General features: G+C 32.4%; 4 protein-coding genes across 5 annotated transcripts; 1 reads left to right on the forward strand and 3 right to left on the reverse strand.

Moving 5' to 3' along the window:
- The first annotated feature begins 2,995 nt into the window (after window positions 1–2,995).
- On the forward strand, window positions 2,996–4,319 carry LOC107628539 (uncharacterized). Its single transcript, XM_016331180.2, has 2 exons — window positions 2,996–3,174; window positions 3,574–4,319. The coding sequence occupies exons 1-2, from the start codon at window positions 3,115–3,117 to the stop codon at window positions 4,234–4,236; spliced, it is 723 nt and encodes a 240-aa protein (XP_016186666.1). The 5' UTR covers window positions 2,996–3,114; the 3' UTR covers window positions 4,237–4,319.
- A 1,975-nt stretch (window positions 4,320–6,294) lies between these two features.
- On the reverse strand, window positions 6,295–7,621 carry LOC107628540 (uncharacterized). The gene is made up of 2 exons (XM_016331181.3): window positions 7,496–7,621; window positions 6,295–7,170 (listed from the first exon to the last, which is right to left on the reverse strand). Exons 1-2 carry the CDS (start codon window positions 7,550–7,552, stop codon window positions 6,562–6,564), a joined length of 666 nt encoding a protein of 221 aa, XP_016186667.1. The 5' UTR covers window positions 7,553–7,621; the 3' UTR covers window positions 6,295–6,561.
- Window positions 7,622–11,617: 3,996 nt separating this feature from the next.
- On the reverse strand, window positions 11,618–14,504 carry LOC107625954 (myeloid leukemia factor). 2 transcript variants are annotated; one of them, XM_016328702.3, is made up of 7 exons: window positions 14,352–14,504; window positions 13,683–14,022; window positions 13,131–13,288; window positions 12,971–13,051; window positions 12,618–12,693; window positions 12,445–12,531; window positions 11,618–11,934 (listed from the first exon to the last, which is right to left on the reverse strand). In XM_016328702.3, the coding sequence occupies exons 2-7, from the start codon at window positions 14,014–14,016 to the stop codon at window positions 11,783–11,785; spliced, it is 888 nt and encodes a 295-aa protein (XP_016184188.1). In that variant the 5' UTR covers window positions 14,017–14,022; window positions 14,352–14,504; the 3' UTR covers window positions 11,618–11,782. The 2 variants fall into 2 exon arrangements, with proteins under 2 accessions (XP_016184188.1, XP_016184187.1); XM_016328701.3 differs by having other exon boundaries at window positions 13,683–14,027; window positions 14,352–14,467.
- Window positions 14,505–15,869: 1,365 nt separating this feature from the next.
- Window positions 15,870–19,811, reverse strand: LOC107625955 (putative protein S-acyltransferase 14). The gene is made up of 7 exons (XM_016328703.3): window positions 19,141–19,811; window positions 18,442–18,661; window positions 18,258–18,349; window positions 17,409–17,532; window positions 17,252–17,337; window positions 16,978–17,043; window positions 15,870–16,403 (listed from the first exon to the last, which is right to left on the reverse strand). Exons 1-7 carry the CDS (start codon window positions 19,348–19,350, stop codon window positions 16,284–16,286), a joined length of 918 nt encoding a protein of 305 aa, XP_016184189.1. The 5' UTR covers window positions 19,351–19,811; the 3' UTR covers window positions 15,870–16,283.
- Between the last annotated feature and the right edge of the window lie 322 nt (window positions 19,812–20,133).

Genomic DNA, 20,133 nt, shown 5'->3' on the forward strand with positions numbered 1-20,133 from the left:
CACAGGCTCAACACCTTATGCGGTTTGAAGTATTTTTATTTCTAGTGACTAATCTTGTTGAGGTTCGCAGGTGATTGAAAATGGAACTATTTTCTGATTGAAATGTCTTCATATAGATGTGTCTTCTGCATTATGTGTATATGTTAGTCGTGTAATGTTGACAGGTGTGTCTTCTCACGGATGTGGCTTATGATGGAAGTGTCTTTTTCGATGTGACATTAGAGATTTGTTTAACTAAGGATATGTCTTCCGAGGGAAGTGTCATCCACCCGTGACTTCTTTGGAGGCATCCTCATGTGGATGTGTCTTCTACATTATGTGTCTATGTTAGTCGTGTAATGTTGGCAGGTGTGTCTTTTCACAGATGTGTCTTATGATGGAAGTATCTTTTGCCAATGTTTCTTTCGGATTTTGTTAACCTAAGGATGTGTCTTCCGAGAAAAGTATCTTCTTCCAATGACTTCTTTGGAGGCATCCTATGTTGGATGCGTCTTTAGCTGGAGGTGTCTTATGCGAATGTGTCTTTCGTGTTTTCATGTAATCGCGGATGTGTCTTTCGAAGGTTGTGTCTAATTTCATGAAATCGATAACCGAGAACATATCACCAACAAAGATAACCGTCAATCCTTCGACACTCAACAAAACTCTTCCAACAAACACTTATCTATTGATAACACCAAATAATAAACAACTAAAACTAAACTCATATAATACAACACTATCCATTTTCATATCTATGAAACAAAAATTTATCAAAGTTGCTAACATCAATTCAAACTGGTGAACAAAAAGAATAATAAACCATATCAAATGTAGAAAAAAAAAGAATCATTCTAGCATAATTGAAAGAAAAAATATCCAAACCAATTGTAATTAAACAAATGAAATCACAATCCTTTCAACAAAGCTTATTACTGTTAATAACTCAAAGATTAAAAAAAAAAGTTGCCAATAAACATAATCAAATGTACTACTAACACACAAATTACAATGTCCACACGTTGTGTGTCATCTTCACTCAGGGATGTGACATTAACGTCGGTGAAATTAGGATGATCACTCACATCACATGTAGTGTCGTACGATACTTCTTCACAAATTGATTGATCCATCGACGTAATTTGGTCCACTCGCCTCCAACGGAAATACGTACACCTTACTCCGACGGATTTTAAAAACTATTTGTCAATGAGAGTGGTTGTTCACGTTACCAGTGACCTTTGAGGGCTGTTCACCTTGATCCTATGGTGTTGGAAGGCTATGGCTATGGCTCAATGTGCATCCACGTCAACGATAACACCTATGGTGGGGTGCAATATAGTTGCGTATGATGGCTTTATCTCTCACGGGAAGCGCAGGGTCAAAAATGTAATACTCAGAATTAGAAACTTATACAAGCACCTAATTTAGATCTCAAATACCCACTAACCTCCTAGTGTCGCAGTGGTGCGCAAGGGAAGACACGCTTCTACTTGGGCTCGTCCGCCAGTGAACGATTGGCGCTTGGTGGCAGGAGCAAATCCAGAAAGCCACGGGGTTTCTAGCGAACCCACACAGCCCTACGAATTCAGCCGCGGCTTGTGGAGATTCCGTGCTAGGTTGCTGCGTCTTGTACAACGCCAGACAGTCAGATGCGTCTTCGAGGCACCTCCGATGAGCACATGCAATAAACCAAGCGGCTTCATGGCAACTATCGGACCGTACTCTCAATGTTGTGGTCTGGTGGTCTGTCGGCGTTGACTTTCTCTTGATGGTGGAGACGGCAACAAAGAATTCTATTTGGCGCTGGATGCAGATAAGGGGGATTGGGAGAGATGGTCCACCGTCAGTTAATTTAGGGGTATGGTAATTTAGGTTAACGTGGTAAATTAGGTTTAAACTATGGTTAACTTAGATGTGGCTTTGGTGAGTGGATGGGCTTGATATCCAGCCCAACTAAAATTGGCAGATCTTGACAGATAAAAAATTGGTAACGTAGCATGATTGAATAATACAAGTTAAGGTGCTATTCAAAATCTAAAGTGACTCATTTAATCACTCTAATTTATAAACTTACAATACTATTAGACTGAAATCATGATTCTTTTCTTTTCATAAAAAAAAAATTCAACAATGAATAAAATCCTATAAAAAAAATCTCTATCAATATATACAGTTATACACACTGCACGCACGAAGAATCAAATTCAAGAGTATAAATCACTGACAGTAAACAAAAAAAAGTTGAAACTCTATGTAATATATAAACTTCGTTTGGTATTTGCTTCTCAGAAATATATTTGGAAAATAATAAAAGCCAACCCAAATTAATTTAAAATTATTTTACTTTTTATTTATTAATTTCTTCTAAAATTAAATAAATACATAATATTACATTACATATAATAAATATATAATTTTAAATATTATGTATAAAATTATAAATATTAAACTAAATAAGATAATTTTAAATTATTATTTTTCTCACATGACTGTTTGTTTATATAAGAATCGCCAGTGAGTTATAAATAAAAATAAAAGAAAGTTATATATAGATGTAAATGAACAAGTAAAATTTAGTAGCTAGATAGCTGACTGGATAATGATAATGATGATGTCCATCTAAATTAAATATCTTGTTTTCTTTGTCTGCAAATTGTCAACTCTTACTCAGCTAACAATTTAACAAATCTCTCTCTCATGATATATATAAACAGTTGTGCTAAAAATCATTATATTTTGTAATTTATATTTATTAATTAATTATTATTAATATTTTTAATAATATAAAATTATATTTAATAATATAAAATTATATCATTTTTTATAATTAAATACTGATTAAATTATCAATAAATTATAACTCAAACAACATAATTTTTTTTATGTTTATTTAAAAAATTATAAATTTAAATTTTTTTATTTTTAATAAAAAAATACTAACTAAATTTTAATAAAAATATTACCTTGATTTTTTCGTATATAAATTCATTCATGGACACATAAACCCAACTCTTTCCTCCCCGTACTTCAAATGTGTACCTCCCACCAATTATTCAAACTCGACACACTCAAAAACGAAGAAAAAGAGAAAAAAGATTCAGAAGAGAAGAAACGAAGACCATCACCACCATCATGAAGCTTGTTTGGTCTCCAGAAACTGCTTCTAAAGCTTACATAGACACTGTTAAATCGGTAACTACTCCATAAATCTCAATCAAAAACCACCCTTCTCTATATCTTTACCTTCTTTCTTTCTTTCTTTTTTTTCTTTTCTTTCTTTGATACTGTTTTCATTTTCCCCCCTTTGATATCATGATTTCGTTCTTATTCTTATCCCCTTTTGAACCAAAATTCGTACAATACATAATAATAGGCTAAGCATGCATAGTTTATTATAAATTGAAATTCGAATCAGTTGAATTAATTAGCTCAAACAGTAGTTATATAAATAATTTAAAACCATATAATATATAATGGTGAGTAACGAACGATTTGTGCTTTTCTTTTTCTAATTTCTTTATAGTCCTTTTCTTTGTATCGAATCTTTTAATGAAATAATGTTAATTTATTTGTTGCTGTAATAATTTGCAGTGTGAGAAATTGAAGGAATCTGGGGTAGCTGAGCTCCTATCAGCCATGGCGGCCGGTTGGAACGCGAAATTCATCGTGGAATCGTGGTGCCACGGCGGCCCCATAGCGACAAGCGTAGGCCTAGCAGTTGCGGCTCGCAACACCGGTGCAAGGCACGTGTGCATAGTCCCGGACGAAATCTCAAGGCTAAAGTACACACAATCAATGGCGGAGATGGGGGTGGCGCCGCCTCCGGAGGTGGTAATCGCGGGGTCGGCGGAGGCGGCGATAGGTGGACTGGTGGGATTGGACTTTCTTGTGGTGGATTGCAAGCAAAGGGACTTTGCTAGGGTTCTTAGGGTTGCTAGGGTTAGCAATAGAGGTGCAGTTTTGGCATGCAAGAATGCATGGCAAATGAGTAATAATTGGAACAATCTTTCAAGGTTTAGATGGAACGTTGTTCTTGAAAAGGGGACACGTGTCGTTAGATCCGTGTTCTTGCCTGTTGGCAAGGGTTTGGATATTGCTTACATAGGCAGCAAAAGTGGTGGCGGTGGTGCTGGCGGCGGCAGTGGCAGTGGCAGCAGCCCCGACGGCGGTGCATCAAGTGGTAGAAAGGGTCCTAGCCGTTGGATCAGGCACATAGATCAACAATCAGGGGAGGAACACCTTTTCAGAGAGTGATTATTATTATTATACTATTGATCATCAATATATGTATGTTAACAAGGTTGGAAACAAATAAATAAATTTGTAAATTAAACATATATCATCATATATTATATAGTGTCATGCATCCTTGAGGATTATTATTGGTATTTGTAGATTAGCTATTAGATGAACTATGGAGTAGTATTTTTTATGAATTACAATTAGAGGATCAAGTTTCTGACTGGGTTTGGTGGTGCCAATCTGATTTTAATGCATAATGTGACATTTTCAGATGGTGGCTAGTTTTGTAGAAAGGGATGTAAATTATACAAGTATTTTCTTTTTTTTTTTTTGGAGAGTTTTGGTTAATTGGTTTTGCACTTTTTGTTTAGTTTAATGCAAGTAGTCATCATCCTGCAGTGATGTATATATATATATACAAAGTTGTTTTTTCTTTCGGATTATTGTAATATTTCAGAAGCTTGACTTTGTTGAAATAGTATGTTTTTACTTTAGTGTTTGTATTGATAAATTGATATATACGGCATATTTGCGGTCTATTATTTCTTAATTGAAGGGTTATGGTGGCGATGGCTAATAATAACTAATGAAATGATCCAGTGTCACACTCGTGGATTATGTGCTCTAATAACACCCAAAAAATAAACTATTTCATTTTATGACCAAGTCTAGCTTGGGTTCTTTTTTATTAATAATAAACAAGGGTGTTTCACTCCCCTATTTATTTATATATATTTTGAATATAATTTATTTCCTACTACTGAATTTGTCAATCAGAAAAAATACCATGTTTTTATAAGAATAATGGAGACCCTGATGAACTTTTACCGTATAAGTTGTTAGCTGGTTTTGTTTAACCAGTCATGGGAGGTATAATACTATAAATTCAAGTTTTTTTGTTAATTAAATTTAATTAAGTTAGTCTAACATAATAAAAATCAGTTATAATTAGTATTATTTTAAATTTTATTATTTAATTTTGTTGAACTTATTAGTTCATGAAAAAATTTGAATATATAGTATTATTCTGATTTGGAGAAGGTATAATTTGTGTGCCAAAATTTTAAACACTAACTTTTTGTATCCAATACTTAATTTATTATCATTTTCAAATTTTATTAAATTTATATATTTACTCTATTTATTCTGTTGCATTAGATTTTAAGTAGAAATCTCAATTCAAATCACCTTGAGGAGGAACATTTGGACGAAAAATTTATATGCATCAAGATTTGTGTATATCTTATCTATGTGTATACTTTTTATTTTTGGTATTAAAATGATGGATAAAAAGTAAAAAAGAAAAAACTTATATATAATAGAAAAAGCTTACACGAGTGATATACTAAAGAATAATACAAATATAATTTCTCTGACATTATAACATAAAACAAAAATAGTAAAACTATGCAACCCTTATTTTGTCCTACATTAGTATAGAACATTATCATTTTTTTTAATTGATTCCCATCGACCCCCCCCCCCCGGGGCCCCAAAAAGAAAAATCATTTGTCCTCGAAATCTGTTAGAGGACAAAGCAATTACTAATATAATCATTGCTAAAAGAGTGGATTTATTAGTTCAGAAGAAGTACATTAAAATTATTCAACAATAAGATTCTATTGATCAGAGTTCTGCAGAGTATACCTTATAGTTTTGACTTGATGGATTAAGCGTCGCCATCTTCAATTAATAAACTTAGGTGTAGCATGATTCTTTATACAAGTTGAAAACATTGGGTTTTTTAATATACTTCCAAATAGGGATTAATTAATAATATTTAAGCAACTTCCAGGAAGCAACATTAGCAATAACATTATGATGAGATTCTAAAGTTAAAAGATAAAAATAAAGCTGCTCCTGAAAATCCTGCAAACCAGAGGTTAATGAAAATTGAATTAAAGGGTACAATAGTAATTGACAAAAGTAAGGAGAAAAAATTAGATAGAGCTAAGAAAACTTCATTTAATTTTTTTTATAAAACACAGAAAAATATATCACAATTTCTAATGGCTGATTTATTTATATAATAAACACTTGAATTTTTTTTTCTTTTGTAACATTATTCATGACTTCTTTGGCCTGTGACATAAAAATTAACAAGCCAAATAACATACAATTTAAGAGCAAGAAGCTCTTTTTCTACTTTACAATTCTAAATCAACTAATCATAAATACTCCTCAAATACAAGATTACACACCTAATACATAAATATTAAAAGACACAAACTTATTTAAGAAAAAAATACAAATACAAAGATGAGAAAATATGTGGACAGATTTTCACTCTATCTCTACTCATTTAGCATCTTTGCATTATGTGTTAAGATTAAATCCTCAAACTTCAATCTGTAATTTTCTGTTAGGAGAGGTAACCCTAAAAATATGTTCCTCCCCAGTGCACTTATCAACTTGAACAATCCAATGACTCTTCCTTCTTTGTTCAACCTTCTCATCATGACTCTTAACTATACTATTTGAATCCACTTTTGTAACAAGTAACCCTTCTCCAATAGGCAAAAAAGAAGCCTTCATTTGTCTCCATTTTGAGACCCTATGCCTCACATTGAATCCAACAACAATTGCACCATCTTTCTTTGCCCCTTTGAATGCAGCCATAAAAGCCTCTCTTGCATTTGTGATGTCACAATCTATAAGCACAAAATCAGAGCCTTTGTATTCACCTAACAAAAGAGTTCTTGCATCTCCCACAACAAACTCAACAGAGTCTCCATAAACTCCTAGAGCTTTTCTTGATCCCTGTTGCTCATTCGAGCCGGGACAAATGCACACCACTCGGCCGCCTGTTTGATGGGCGGCCGCAGCCAGTGCTAGCGTGGTGGAGCTGGCCGTGCCGCCGCAAACTGTCACCATGAATGTTGCATTCTTCCCTGCTGCCAATGCAGATATGAACTCAGATACATCAGGTTCTTTGCCCCTTTTGGCCTACACAATGAAACAAATATATATATAAGACTTAATCCAATGATTAACTTAAAAGGCTAATTGTAATACCTTCACTATTAGAATGTCATGTTTATGGCTGTGCTATTCTGATAACAAAAAGTATTACGACAACTTAATATAGTTAATATTAAAATAGGAGTTTTTGACTCGACATCGCTGATTTTTTAGATAACCAAAAATAAAATACTTTATCTTAAAAAAAAACATACAGGCATAAATTCATATACAAGACTTCTTACACTAATAACCCACGTAATGAAATTTTGAAATATGATTAGTGTAATATAAATGTTCTTTTGCTTACCATTTTGAGTGCTTGAAGATAAGCTCTCTTGGCATTTTCAGCAGACCAGCCAGACATTATGCTTGTTGATATGTTTTCAGTGAAATCACAGATTTGGTTTGAGATTTGAAACTGTATATCTTTGATGAGAAAATTAAACAACTGGTTCAAGTTGTTGAGCCATTAGCATTATATATATACACACACAAATAAATGTGTTGAAGAAAACCATAGCTTATGTTTGGCTCCACGTTATCTTAAATTAAAATTAGATTTTTGAGATTGGAAGCAACTGAGGGAGGCTGCAAGTGTTAGATTCTCTGAATCTTACCGTCCAAAATGGCACAAATTATGTTGAAAGTCCCGCTAGGAACTAAATAATTATATAGTACATAATTACATATGAATATTTAATTATTTGGTATATTTTGTCCCCAATGCACTAACACATAGGTACACTGAAAGGGCATGCAAATGTTATGGGCATGGAATTTAATTTCCATTTTTTGGCTAACTACTCTGTATGGTTGTAGTGTCTTTGTTCTTATCTACTCTTCTATGGCTCTATCCTTAACTTAAATTTTGACACATCAACAAATGTCGAGAAAATTGAAAATTGTGGTAGGTGTCATTCTTTTTCCAGGTGTCACGTATTGAATAGATGGCATGTATGTGAAGGAACGAGAAAATAACGAATATAGAGGGGTTTTTCATTTTTATTTCAAATAAATAATATAGGTTGAGTATGTATGTATGATGCTTGTTCTAAATTTTTCCTATACTAGATTATTGCAATTTTGTAACTGTTGCATTATTGGATTAAATTTTTAATTGATCAACTACTTTGAGTAATGGCATAGTCATAACAGATGCAAGTTTATGAATTGATAGCTTAACATTTGTATCTTTTACCAAGGTTCTAAAAACTGAACTAGATAGTAGTTAAATTGAAAAAATTAAAATTTAAAAATTCAATCGAAAGATTAACTGAAATTAAACTCGAATATAATAAAAAATATTTTTTAATGTATATTTTTTTTAAAAAAATAATTTTTATATTTAATTATTTTAAATCAATTAACCATTAAAAATATACTAATTTAACTAATTAGTTAATTTTCTTGACTAATTTTTCTGATTTTTTAACTAATTCTTGTCAACCTTTATTTGACCTAAACCAGTTTGATAACCAATTTTCAATTAACCAATTGAACTGTTTGATTCAATCCGGATCTCATAACCATGATCTTTACTCTCATATGAAGTGTTTAATTTGAACAACTTTAAAGTCGTTAGTTTCTTTAATATGAGTAAAAGATAGTATGATTCATATTTAATGTAAGATTATATATAGGGGGAAAATAGATATCATTATTAATATTATTTAAAGAAGTGGTAAGAGTATGATGAGATGATTATGTAATTTCTTCTCAAGAGCATAGGAATACTTCATCTTCGTCCATTCATCCAACCCAACATATATCATTTTTTCTAATGGTGGAAACTAAAGACATACACAGTACCGTTACAAAAATTTGCAAGTATAAGCTTCTTGATTAAGATGTTTAACATGAATGGGGTTTTGATAAATTAAAAATATAGTCTCTCCCTTCGATAAGTAGCTTAGCTCAAAATTTTCCTAATAATTAAACTTTTATTGAGCATCTATTTATTGGTAATGGTAACCACCTCTGAGACAGCATTATTTTACACTACTTTTAAAGCTGAGCACCCATTTTAAGAGACAATACATTATTCACTAATTAATGTTATCGTCCAAACCTTACTTTTCACTTTTCAGAGGGCGTGTATGTGATTCGTAAGAACTTGTATTAATGCAAGAACTTTTAGAGAAATAAAAACGTAACATGCCAACCACGCTTCTCCTTAAGGTTTGTTGAATTCTGATAACAATCAACAAAGAAAAGTTAGATGATGCTCTAAAATAACCGTCAAAAATAAAAGTGTTCATACCCTAGCCCAATAATAAAGGTCCAGGATTCAAACAAATAGACCCAACCCAAAGGGTTGGCCCTCACCCAGTACCAGCCTTCATCCCAAGAAGTCGGTACTGAACACGACCTGCTCTAAAGAAGTCGGATACGAGGGTTAGCTGGCAGATAACACTCATTCGAATGAGTAACTGCCCCTAGAAACTCTCCAACCACTTCATAGAGCCATATCTTAACTTCCTTAAGATATGGGAACGGTTATCCACCTAAAAAGGTGGCACTACTCCAGCGGTGGTTATTGGTTCACCATTATAAATACCCTGACATCCCTCAGGTATCACTAAGTTCCAATATACGTTCTAACCTGCTCCCACTTTTGCTAACTTAAGCATCGGAGTGTCTTTGCAGGTACCACCCCCCATTCTTTCTCACGCACAAGTCGGACGGAGGAACGCCGAGTACCAGGTCCACTCGATAGTCACCTCCCTCACACGTTTGGGCCAACCTACGCCATCCGGCTCACTAATCTCCAGTTACCCACCGTAACAAAAAGTATATGTTGTATTAGAGAAAAATACAAATAAGTTTCTAATTATTGTTTTTAAGAATCACATTAATTCCTAACTAAATTTAAATACTTATAAATCTTTAATCATTGAATGCTAGGGGCTAGCAACTTTTGTGATTTGTATCCATCAAATAGTCATCAATGATGATTTTAATGGTGTGAGATTTCATTCAATGACTCATTTTTCTTTGCTGGTTATATGCTGACCAAAATCTAACAAAATTGCTAACCCCTTAAACTTTTCCATAAATAATTTCTCTCTCTTTTTTTAATAGTAAAAAACTTATTTGTAATTAAATTTTTTTAAAAAACTTGATTGTAGTTGGGACAGAAAGTTAGCAACTTAATTATTTTTTTTAATTATTGTACAAACTTATATATATATACGGTAATTATTGTATAAGTATTGCTAAAACTAAAATCATTTTTTTTATATTTCGATCACATTTTTTTAGCAACACTTTTAAAGAAAACATTATTAAATAATACAAAATCGTTACTTTCGTTTTAACAACACACAATAATAAATATTATAACTATCGTAGCATTAGTAGAATCCACTATATACTAGTTTTAATATATTGATAGTATAAAATATTTTACACAATTATTCAATCACATCCATTTTTTTAGATAACCATTTACATTATTAATATAAAAAATAGTTATTTTTATTAATATATACATATAAAATATTTTATACCAACAATATATCAAAATTAAATTTATTTATATGCCTATAAAATAAATTACAAAAGAAAATTCCTAACTTTATATTAAATTTATAGAAATATCATTAATAAATTAATTAACATTAGAATTTAGTTATTTATTTATACAATTCATAATAAACCACTTAAACTTTATTATATTAAAATAAACATTTACAATGTTTTCTACATACCTCATAATCTTTCTTCTCACTTTCTTAATCAAATCATAGCCTCTTAATTTTTTTCCTTAATTTCTCTTCACAACTAGATAATACATAGATACATAAATAACAGCACTTTTATTATAATTCTCAGTGAAACGATATTTCCATTCTGTATGCAAGAGAATCTTATTTTCCATAGGAAAATAGTAAAAGTAAAACCAATCATGATCTAATCATTGTTTTGCAACCTTTTTCAGTTTCCTTTATATAAGATCTATGTCTGACTTTACACATGATAATGAATTTCAGAAGATTTTACTTTGATTTGGTCGGAATATGGCAAATATTTATATACATTGAAGATTCAGGTTGCTTACGTAGCTCACTAGTCCCAAAAGAATTAAATAATACATGCAATGATTCTTCCCGCATCTAAATCTTCTCACGAGACTGAAAAAATTGAACATATCTAATTGTCTCGTGAATTTAAACCGACGGTAGCATGCTTTATTTTGTTTATATTTGTTCCGTCCAAGATTGAATATATGCACTTCCATAGTTACTTTAATATAATCTTGGGCGGCTATTATATAAGTGGACAATGCAATACCCTCCCATTTGAATATACATAATGTCGGTTAACTTGATTAATATTTTAAACTAAAAATTTTATCAATAATTATTACTAATGACATCCGATTATGATTGACCAAACAATATATCTTCTAACCTTAGTCTTAAGGATAGATATATAACAGCATAGACTTTAGTATAACTTTGTAACTTTACATCAATAACTCGTAATAAACCTACACCAAGTAAAATTTGGTGCATTCAACTAAATTTTCAATCAAGAAAAAAGCAGCAGCTGGAAAATCAACCACCAAGCATATCATAAGGGGTCTCAACCTTCATTCAATGTTGATCCTAACTACTTTCTTTGTTCTTCCACTTTGATCGGTTCCTGTTTCATGATTTGATCCAAATCCTCTCCCTCTTCCAGCATTCTCCCAAGATGGAACTGCCCAAACTTGGTTTCTGTTCTGCTCACTACCACTAGAACCTATAACAATCATATGCTCAAAATTTAGCTAACGCTTTATATTCATGTCAAATATTGTACTGACACGGACATGAGACACGATACCATTTCAAATTCAGAAAAACAACGAATTCATAAAGTTAGCGAACATAAAAGCGACAGATATACATATGTGAGGAAAATTCAGAAACTCAGTTTGCACATTTTGAAGTTTAAGACTTTTAAGGGCTAAAGTACACAAGCCTAAAGTTCAGAGGTGAAAAGTGCAATTAACCCTTGCTTCATACAAAAAAGCATACCATATATTCATAAATATAGCTCAAGCTCATCAAACACATGTTTCGAAATAGAGTAACAATTCATGGTCCTAAATTAGGTTCAAACTATTTAGCATCATGATTCTAGTCAGTAATAGCCACATTACAGCAGCATATAACATTATAGTAAAAATAATTTTCCTAGAGTTTTCAAAACAACAGACATTGAGCTGAAAGAACTTGATTATATCAACTGGAAGCATTCAAAACTTACCCTGGTTTCTATGCACATCAAATCCAACCTTCATACCATGCTCCATATTTTTTCCTTTCCAAGCTTCCTCGAAGCTGGCAAGCTCATCTGCAATGTCAAGAAACAAATACATATATATTCACAAAAGAAAAGCCTCGCAACATGTGAAATTGTCAAATACAGCAGGAACAAACCTTCCTCAAGATTATGCAGTGTCTGTTTGGTGTCAAGCTTACCGTCCGAGCCAAGCTTCCTCAAAAGGGAATGACCCTACATAAGAGACGCAAAGAGCATAGTCTCATTATTTAAAACACTAACAAGTTAGTTTGATTTCTTTCCATACAAATGCGCATCATAACAACCACATGACACAAAGCTAAACAAGGTTACCCAACTGATGAATTTCAAAACTCTATTTGCAAACTCAGTTTTGGAACCTAAACTAGTAAACTTGAAAAAAATTTTCCATTAACTTTGGAGTTTGAAATTTAACAATGTGACACTAGTAACTGCAGAATGCATTTTTCTGGTAGTCATATTTACACACCTTATCGTGGATTCCTCTGCTTATCCTATGTGAAGCCTCCCCCGTTCTCGAGTCGGCTTCTTTTCTCTCCTCAATTATCGCCTAACTCACATTAACAGAGATGACATTAGTTCTAAACCATAATCAACGCAACCAACCACCATGCGAGTAAGTTACATACCCCGTCCGTTCCTGTCCTTCTGGTTCTAGTTGAAGTATAATATGCACCATCCACGCCGCCATACGTTACTCTGCTTGTCTGAAAAGAAGAACTGCTAGATTTTGGAGGTTCCACCTTGTAATGATCATTCTTGTAAGTTACATTACTCTGCTTCTTCTCTAATACATAATCAACAAATTAGTAAGTACATGTAAGTAAAACATATATGCAAGTTAAACAAACAAATAAGTCTTGTCCTACTAAGTAACATCGGTTCTATATATCAAAACAAATGATCTATTTCAAAATAACCGTCATACAACCAAAAACACATTGATAAAAGTACTAGACAGATATTGATAGCAACTAACATAGACAGAATTACTCAAACATAAGTAAATGCATCTAATTAATGAATATTGAATCATCAAAATTAAATTAAAGGTGTCACTGAAAACACTAATTAATATTATCTTGACAAAAAAGAAGTTACTATAGTGAAACTTCACTGTTTTTGAAACTTCACAGATATATTAGAACAGAGGAAGTATATAATAATATATATAAAATTACCATTATCATCATCATCTGGATGCTCCACAGAAGGTTCCATGGTTGATCTATGAATGTTCTGATCAGGGAAATCACCATTTCCCTCTTCATCATCAGAGCCTAATTCCTTTATGACAACTCCTTTTCCTTTGCTTGGCTTTTGCTGCATTGTGGTTCTATTACTTGGACCAAAAAAGCTATCAAAAGGGTCACTGAAAAAAGGATCATCAAATGGATCTCTGCTTCCAAACACACTTGGCATCATCATCATACTTCTACCGAATCCAAAATCTCCAAACCCATATCTGGATTCAAAAATATTATCTCCAACTTCTCTACCCTTCTTCATACTCATTATAATCTAATCTTCACAATACAAAGCAACAAAAGTCCAAGAAAAAAAAAATTAAATAAACACAATCACACAAAAGTGCCAAAAAGTTCACCCTTCTGCCACTCCTAATATCTAACATCTAACATATATATTCATAAGATAAATATTTTAAACTACACAAATTGCATGTCATGCACGTAAGAAATGGTTTCAATAGATTAACACATTGTATAATTCAGTTTAAAACTTCATTTATTTATAATTTTGGATAAACCAATAGGTTATGATCACAAAAACATCAAATTAGATTAAATTAAATATTATACATAGCACGAAATCGAGGATGAAATTATTACCTCAATAGATTGAGTATTAAGATTGAAGGAGGGGAGAAGCCAAAGAAGTGAAAAACGGAACAACCTAGGCTATTCTGTTGGATTGTAATTTTTCTTTTTAAAAAGATTTGAAACTGAAGGGAAACAAAAGGGACCAGTTTATATGTTAGAGGCACATCACGGAGAGAGTGACACGTGTATTTATTTCATTTCATTTGGCGAAAGCTAGAACCTTCTGGCTCTCTCTCTCTTTCTTCCTCATCGGGTTCAAATTTTAATACGTAGCTAAACTTGTAGCATGTTCTTGTAAGTTGTAACTTGTAACACGATGGCAATTAACATTTAATGCATTTTCTTTTTTCTTTCATAATTTTAAATTTGTTCTTTATCAAGTGATTCTTTTTGGTATTAGAATTTTAGTTTAGTTTTAATGTATTTATTATGGTGAAAACTTACATGCAGTTGTTTTGATGTGAAGTTGATATTTAAAAATCATTGAATAATTTAATAAATTTGACTAATAATCATCTAACAGTTTTCAACGATCAACTCCATATAAAGATATTTGCATGTAAGAAAAATGGATCCTTTCAATTTTTTGTTTAACAATTAAGAAAATAAAGTGTGATCTCTCACTATTAATTATTATAAGTAGGACCAAGAAAAAACATGAAAAAAATGTATTAAAAAATTATAAATCATACTTTACTCTCTCAATTTTTTTCAATAATTGATAGGATTCATTCCCGCATGTAAGTCTTCACCATTTATTATAATAATATAAAAATGGTTTCAAGTATGATTTAATAGAAAAATAATTAAATGCTGAGAAAAATATCAAAAGTGAAGAAGTTTCACAGGATACAAATAAATGGAAATACTGGAGCGATTATCTCGAGCGTTGGAATGTTATTTGCAAATAAATGTTAATGTCAATATTTATGTTGAATTCAATTATGGAAGAGTTTTTTACCCCGAAAAAAAAAAAAACACTTCCAACTGCGTTGTACTTTTGCGATGATTAAAAAATGGTCACGTTTTAATTTTTAAAATAAAATGATGTTACATATTTGTTTATTTTTAATATTACATATTTGAATATTTTATTTTACTTAATAAATATGTTATATTTTTGTTAAAAGATTTCTTCCTCATATTTGTTGCCATTTGATTATACAAAGTTAAACTGGATAATTTTCCATTTTCATCATCCAAATTCGCAAGCTTAAAAAACAATGCTTAGAAGTAATAATTTATGTGAATATAATAAGATAAAGAAAAGTCTAGCGGTCCAACAACTTTATTAAATTCTAGCTTAATATGTAACCAGCAAAAGAAAAGTGAATAATCCCACGTCATTGGATTAAATCTCACACCATTAAAATCATCATTGATGGCTACTTGATGGCTACAAATCACAAAAATTGCTGACCCTAACACTCCTCGTAAGACAAACTCGTTAAAATAACGACCATTTGAAGGAATTAATACAACCGTTAACCTTTTCCTTCTAAAATCGTAATCAAAGATAATCATCACTAAGATAAAATTCACGGAATTGGATTAGATTTCAAATTCCCAATCAAATGTATGAAAGCTTAAGAAAAGAAAATTGCATTACCTGTTGAACATTTCCTAACATTATGAATATTTAACTAAAAAAAACAACAATGGCTCCCTCTTCAAAACACCAACAACTTGCACCCCATTGCTCTCTCCTTCACTTCAACATTACACAAGCATCCATTTTGAAATGACCCCATTTTTTTTGTTTTCTCTAAATAATTGATGCTAAGTGCTTATGCCTATGAATTGCTAGGAGCTCAAATCAGATATACTTTACAAGTTACATCTCTGTTAGAGACAGAAAAGTAGACAAGGGTTGTGGAGTTACCATGTCATTTTGTTACATAATGTGCAAATATATTTAGCTTCTTTCTGTTTTCTTAATAACTATTGGGAATCAAAGTCTGGTTTTGATGGATAATCAAGACCTTGTAGTGCTGGCATTTTTCGTAAATCTTCGTCTGAATATGCAGGGATGAACCAGTATTTCTTGTCCATCCCAAATACCTGATACCAAAGCAAAGAAAAAACAGAATTTAGCTTCGACTTACTACATACTGTTTAAGAGCTTTCTACAAAGAACTTTCTATTGAGGAATAAGCGCACTGCACAACTGTTGAGGAACTTTCTACAAAGAACTTTCTGGGTGGATAATCAAGAAGGAAAATATCATAGTATAAACATGGGATTAGAACATATTCAGCATAGTTACGAAGAACGCAACTTAATCAGAAGCAGAAGTGGAAGCAACAAATAAAATAAGAAAAGGCTGACATATTTGTTTTCGCTCTTGTAGAGCCTCAAATCGATGGGTTTGACAAAAGCTTCCTACATTACTTTTTGCCTAAAGCATGGTTTTGGGATTCTAAAAGCAGTGTCAAACATGTTATAAGTTCCAATGGTATTTAGCACTGCTACTTAAGACCCAAAAAAAAGCTACAACAATCATTTGTAGTTACTATTATAAGGATATTGACGACATTTATGCCAGATTTTAATGCAGTGGGTACTGAATAAAGAACATCTAATGATGAAAATATACTTAGAAGAAAGAATTCTGAATATACTATTACACACAAACCTGTTCAAAATTTTTTCGACGACCAAGATCATAACGCCATTTTGGAGTTGTTTTCTTCTCATATGCCTGCTCACAACAAGAAATAAAGTTCTGTCAGCTACATAACCCAACTTTCATACATCAAAAAAGAAAGAAAAGCATATGAAAGATTTATATATTATCACAACCCACATAAAATAAATAATATTAATTAATAAAATAAAAGGATCTACATCCATACAGCACAAGGATCTACTTTCCCAAATCCAAGCAAAATGAAAAAGAAAGAGTTTACCTCAATAGTTGTTGTATTAGCAGCCACCAATGATATGTGCATGATTAGAAATCCCATGACACTCAATGCGAAGGCCAGATTCAAAACTGCAGTTAATCCAGCGTTATAAAAGTTCACAGATGTAACGTAAAACAAAAGCAGTGTTTTGAAACCCTACCAAAAGCAAGAAAAGTTGTAGCAAGAGATCCAGGTGTTCCAGGAATTTCTCCATCACTAAAGAACGCTATGAAATGTGGCAGTAGGCATGCAGTCACAAGACTCGTCTCAAGAAATGTATAGAACTGCACCAGTAATTGACCCGATGAATTAACCATGATGTGCATTTTGCAATTTAAGCCACAAATAAAGAACAAATAAATCCACAACCACTCATGTGTACAAAGACTAACTACACGCCAAATGCAAAGTTCATACCGACAGCATACGTAAAGAAACTCACAACTATAACCTTTTTAAAGTATCATTCAATCATTGCCTCAACTGGCGAATTAGCTACAGTTCATGCAGGACACTTGTATAAACTAAAGCACATATGCCAGAACTAAAATGACATTCCTATTATCTATCCAGTAGGATTAGACTACGAAACTGAAATTATAAAACGTTCAGCTATTCCAAAGGTAGAAATTAGCCTAAGCCATGAATATAGCAATAAAAGTAATGGTCTCCTTTTAAACGTTAGCCGCTTTGCGTTGTAGTAAATATGCTCCGAATTTCAATCCACATCAGTCTAACATTATTGTGCATGAATATCCCTATGACAGTCCAGAATAAGAGCAACAATCCAACTTTAATAGCCAAAACTTTTATCTGTTTCAGATTTCAGTGTTATGCAATAGAAAAGGAAATTTCAAAGTAATAAAGGAGGTCAAAGTATAGTGTGTGTTTCTATGTTCTACGTTAGCACAGCTTATGAAAGTGTTAAGATATCAAAACACCATCCTAGCAAGCCGGAAGCGATAGCTAGATAACAAGATAATAAATAGCTCTAGTTAAGGCACCATACCAAGAAAAGGAGGAAATACTTGTAATTTAGAGCACCAACACAGTTAACTACCCAGACACAATGATGGTCCATCTTCAGCACACATCGTCCACCTAGTATATAAAAAAAAAAATGAAAAAGACGTCATCCTGGCTCGGCATTGATGTGGCAGTACAAATATGGAAGATTTTGTCCAAAAACTCACAAACTGAACAATGATGGCATCGAGGCGGCTTGAGCTGGTTGCACTTCCGGCAGTAACGGACACGTTGACCAGAAGGATCAGATTGCAGATTACCAAACTCGGAGGCAACCAACGGATCGTCCTCTCCTCTTTCCTCATCAATTGCAGGCCTCCAGTTTGGAGGCACACTTCCCGGATCCGTAAATACGACAGAAAAGTAACTCCACAACAGCATAATCAACTGCATATCATCAAACAATTTTCAACCACCACATTATTTTTAAGCTAAGATACTTCATTAATCCATCTAACTAACTAAATAAATCAAAACACAAGCTAAACACATTTTTGTCAACTTGATGCAGGGTTTCCAAATCAACAGTAAGCTGAAGATATTATACAAACGGGTTCCATTTAATAAAGTAACAAGCACTTTTTATTCCATCCTCTTCCCAAAAAACTCAACTTTTCAGTTTCATCTACCAAACCACACAGTCTAAGCCATTCACTGTACCAACATATCGATCCCTATTCCCTAAGTGACAACCATTTGCTAATTGCAAGTTATAACAAGCTGAGTTCCAAAATTAAATTAGCAAACATCTCATCCTGAGCTAAAAAAAGCTCACATTTTCAATGAGCTTTAGCTCAAATTCAAACAAACACAATTTTGAAGGCAAAAAAGAACAAAAGATGTGGAATTCAGGAATTGAAGTTTACCAAACCATGAAACAAGATCAACACTGCGATGGCAAGAAGACAATCAAGGCCTCCAGCAGACAACACAGGACCGTAATTGGTCAAAACAACAGCATAATAAGTAACACCAACAACCCCAAGAACCAAAAGTATCATGATCGAACCCAAGCCTCTGAGGGCGGTGCAGAACTTGAACACGTTCCAAGCCATTGTAGCTCCAGATCTATGCATAATCGAGGAGCAACAATCCCACCACGATTCAACACCAAAGATCTTAACTTTCCGATAATCGGAGCCACCCCAGAATCGTAACACGACCCGATAGTGCTAAAAAAAATTATAAAAATAAAAAATCAGCCGCTTTTTTGCACCCAAAAATAACACATGGCGAGAAAGTAGAAAAAGCGTTGCTCCGACACCAAGAGAACGGGAGCTGTGTTTCTCTGTTGTGTCGGTGAGTTTGGTGAATCTAGGGTTTACGGTGAATTGGGGCGAGATTTTCTGTTTTCGGTGAAGATTTGAAGAAAACACACCACAGAGATAGATGCTAATTATGAGACGAAAATGGTGAAATTTATTTCTTTTATTTTTGTATTTTCTGTTATTTATTTGTTGGGAAATTATTACAAGGACAGAGGGATTTTTATGTGCTAAAGTTGATCTCTTATTTATTTTGGTGATAAATTAACTATGATGATGATGTTTTTCTCAAACTAATAATATCCATTGTTGTTACCAAAAATGAATAATTAAGAATTCAAAAGTAGAAGCTTTTTACTGTAGTACAAAACAAGATAATATTTTTAACTTTTAAATAATATTAAATAAAAATAACAGTTTAAAATTTTCTACTTTATTATTAGGTTTTTTTTCAGACAATGTTAGTAAGAGCTTATAATAAAGTGATTAGTTGTTTAGTAATATTAATTATATCATTGGTATCTAGTAGTGGTTGTTGATAACTAATAATCAGTGACAGAATACCTAATTAGTTAATTACAGCTTCATTTTGGT

Source organism: Arachis ipaensis, chromosome B2 (assembly GCF_059453495.1).
Source record: "Arachis ipaensis isolate K30076 ecotype BB chromosome B2, ASM5945349v1, whole genome shotgun sequence".
NCBI lineage: Eukaryota > Viridiplantae > Streptophyta > Magnoliopsida > Fabales > Fabaceae > Arachis > Arachis ipaensis.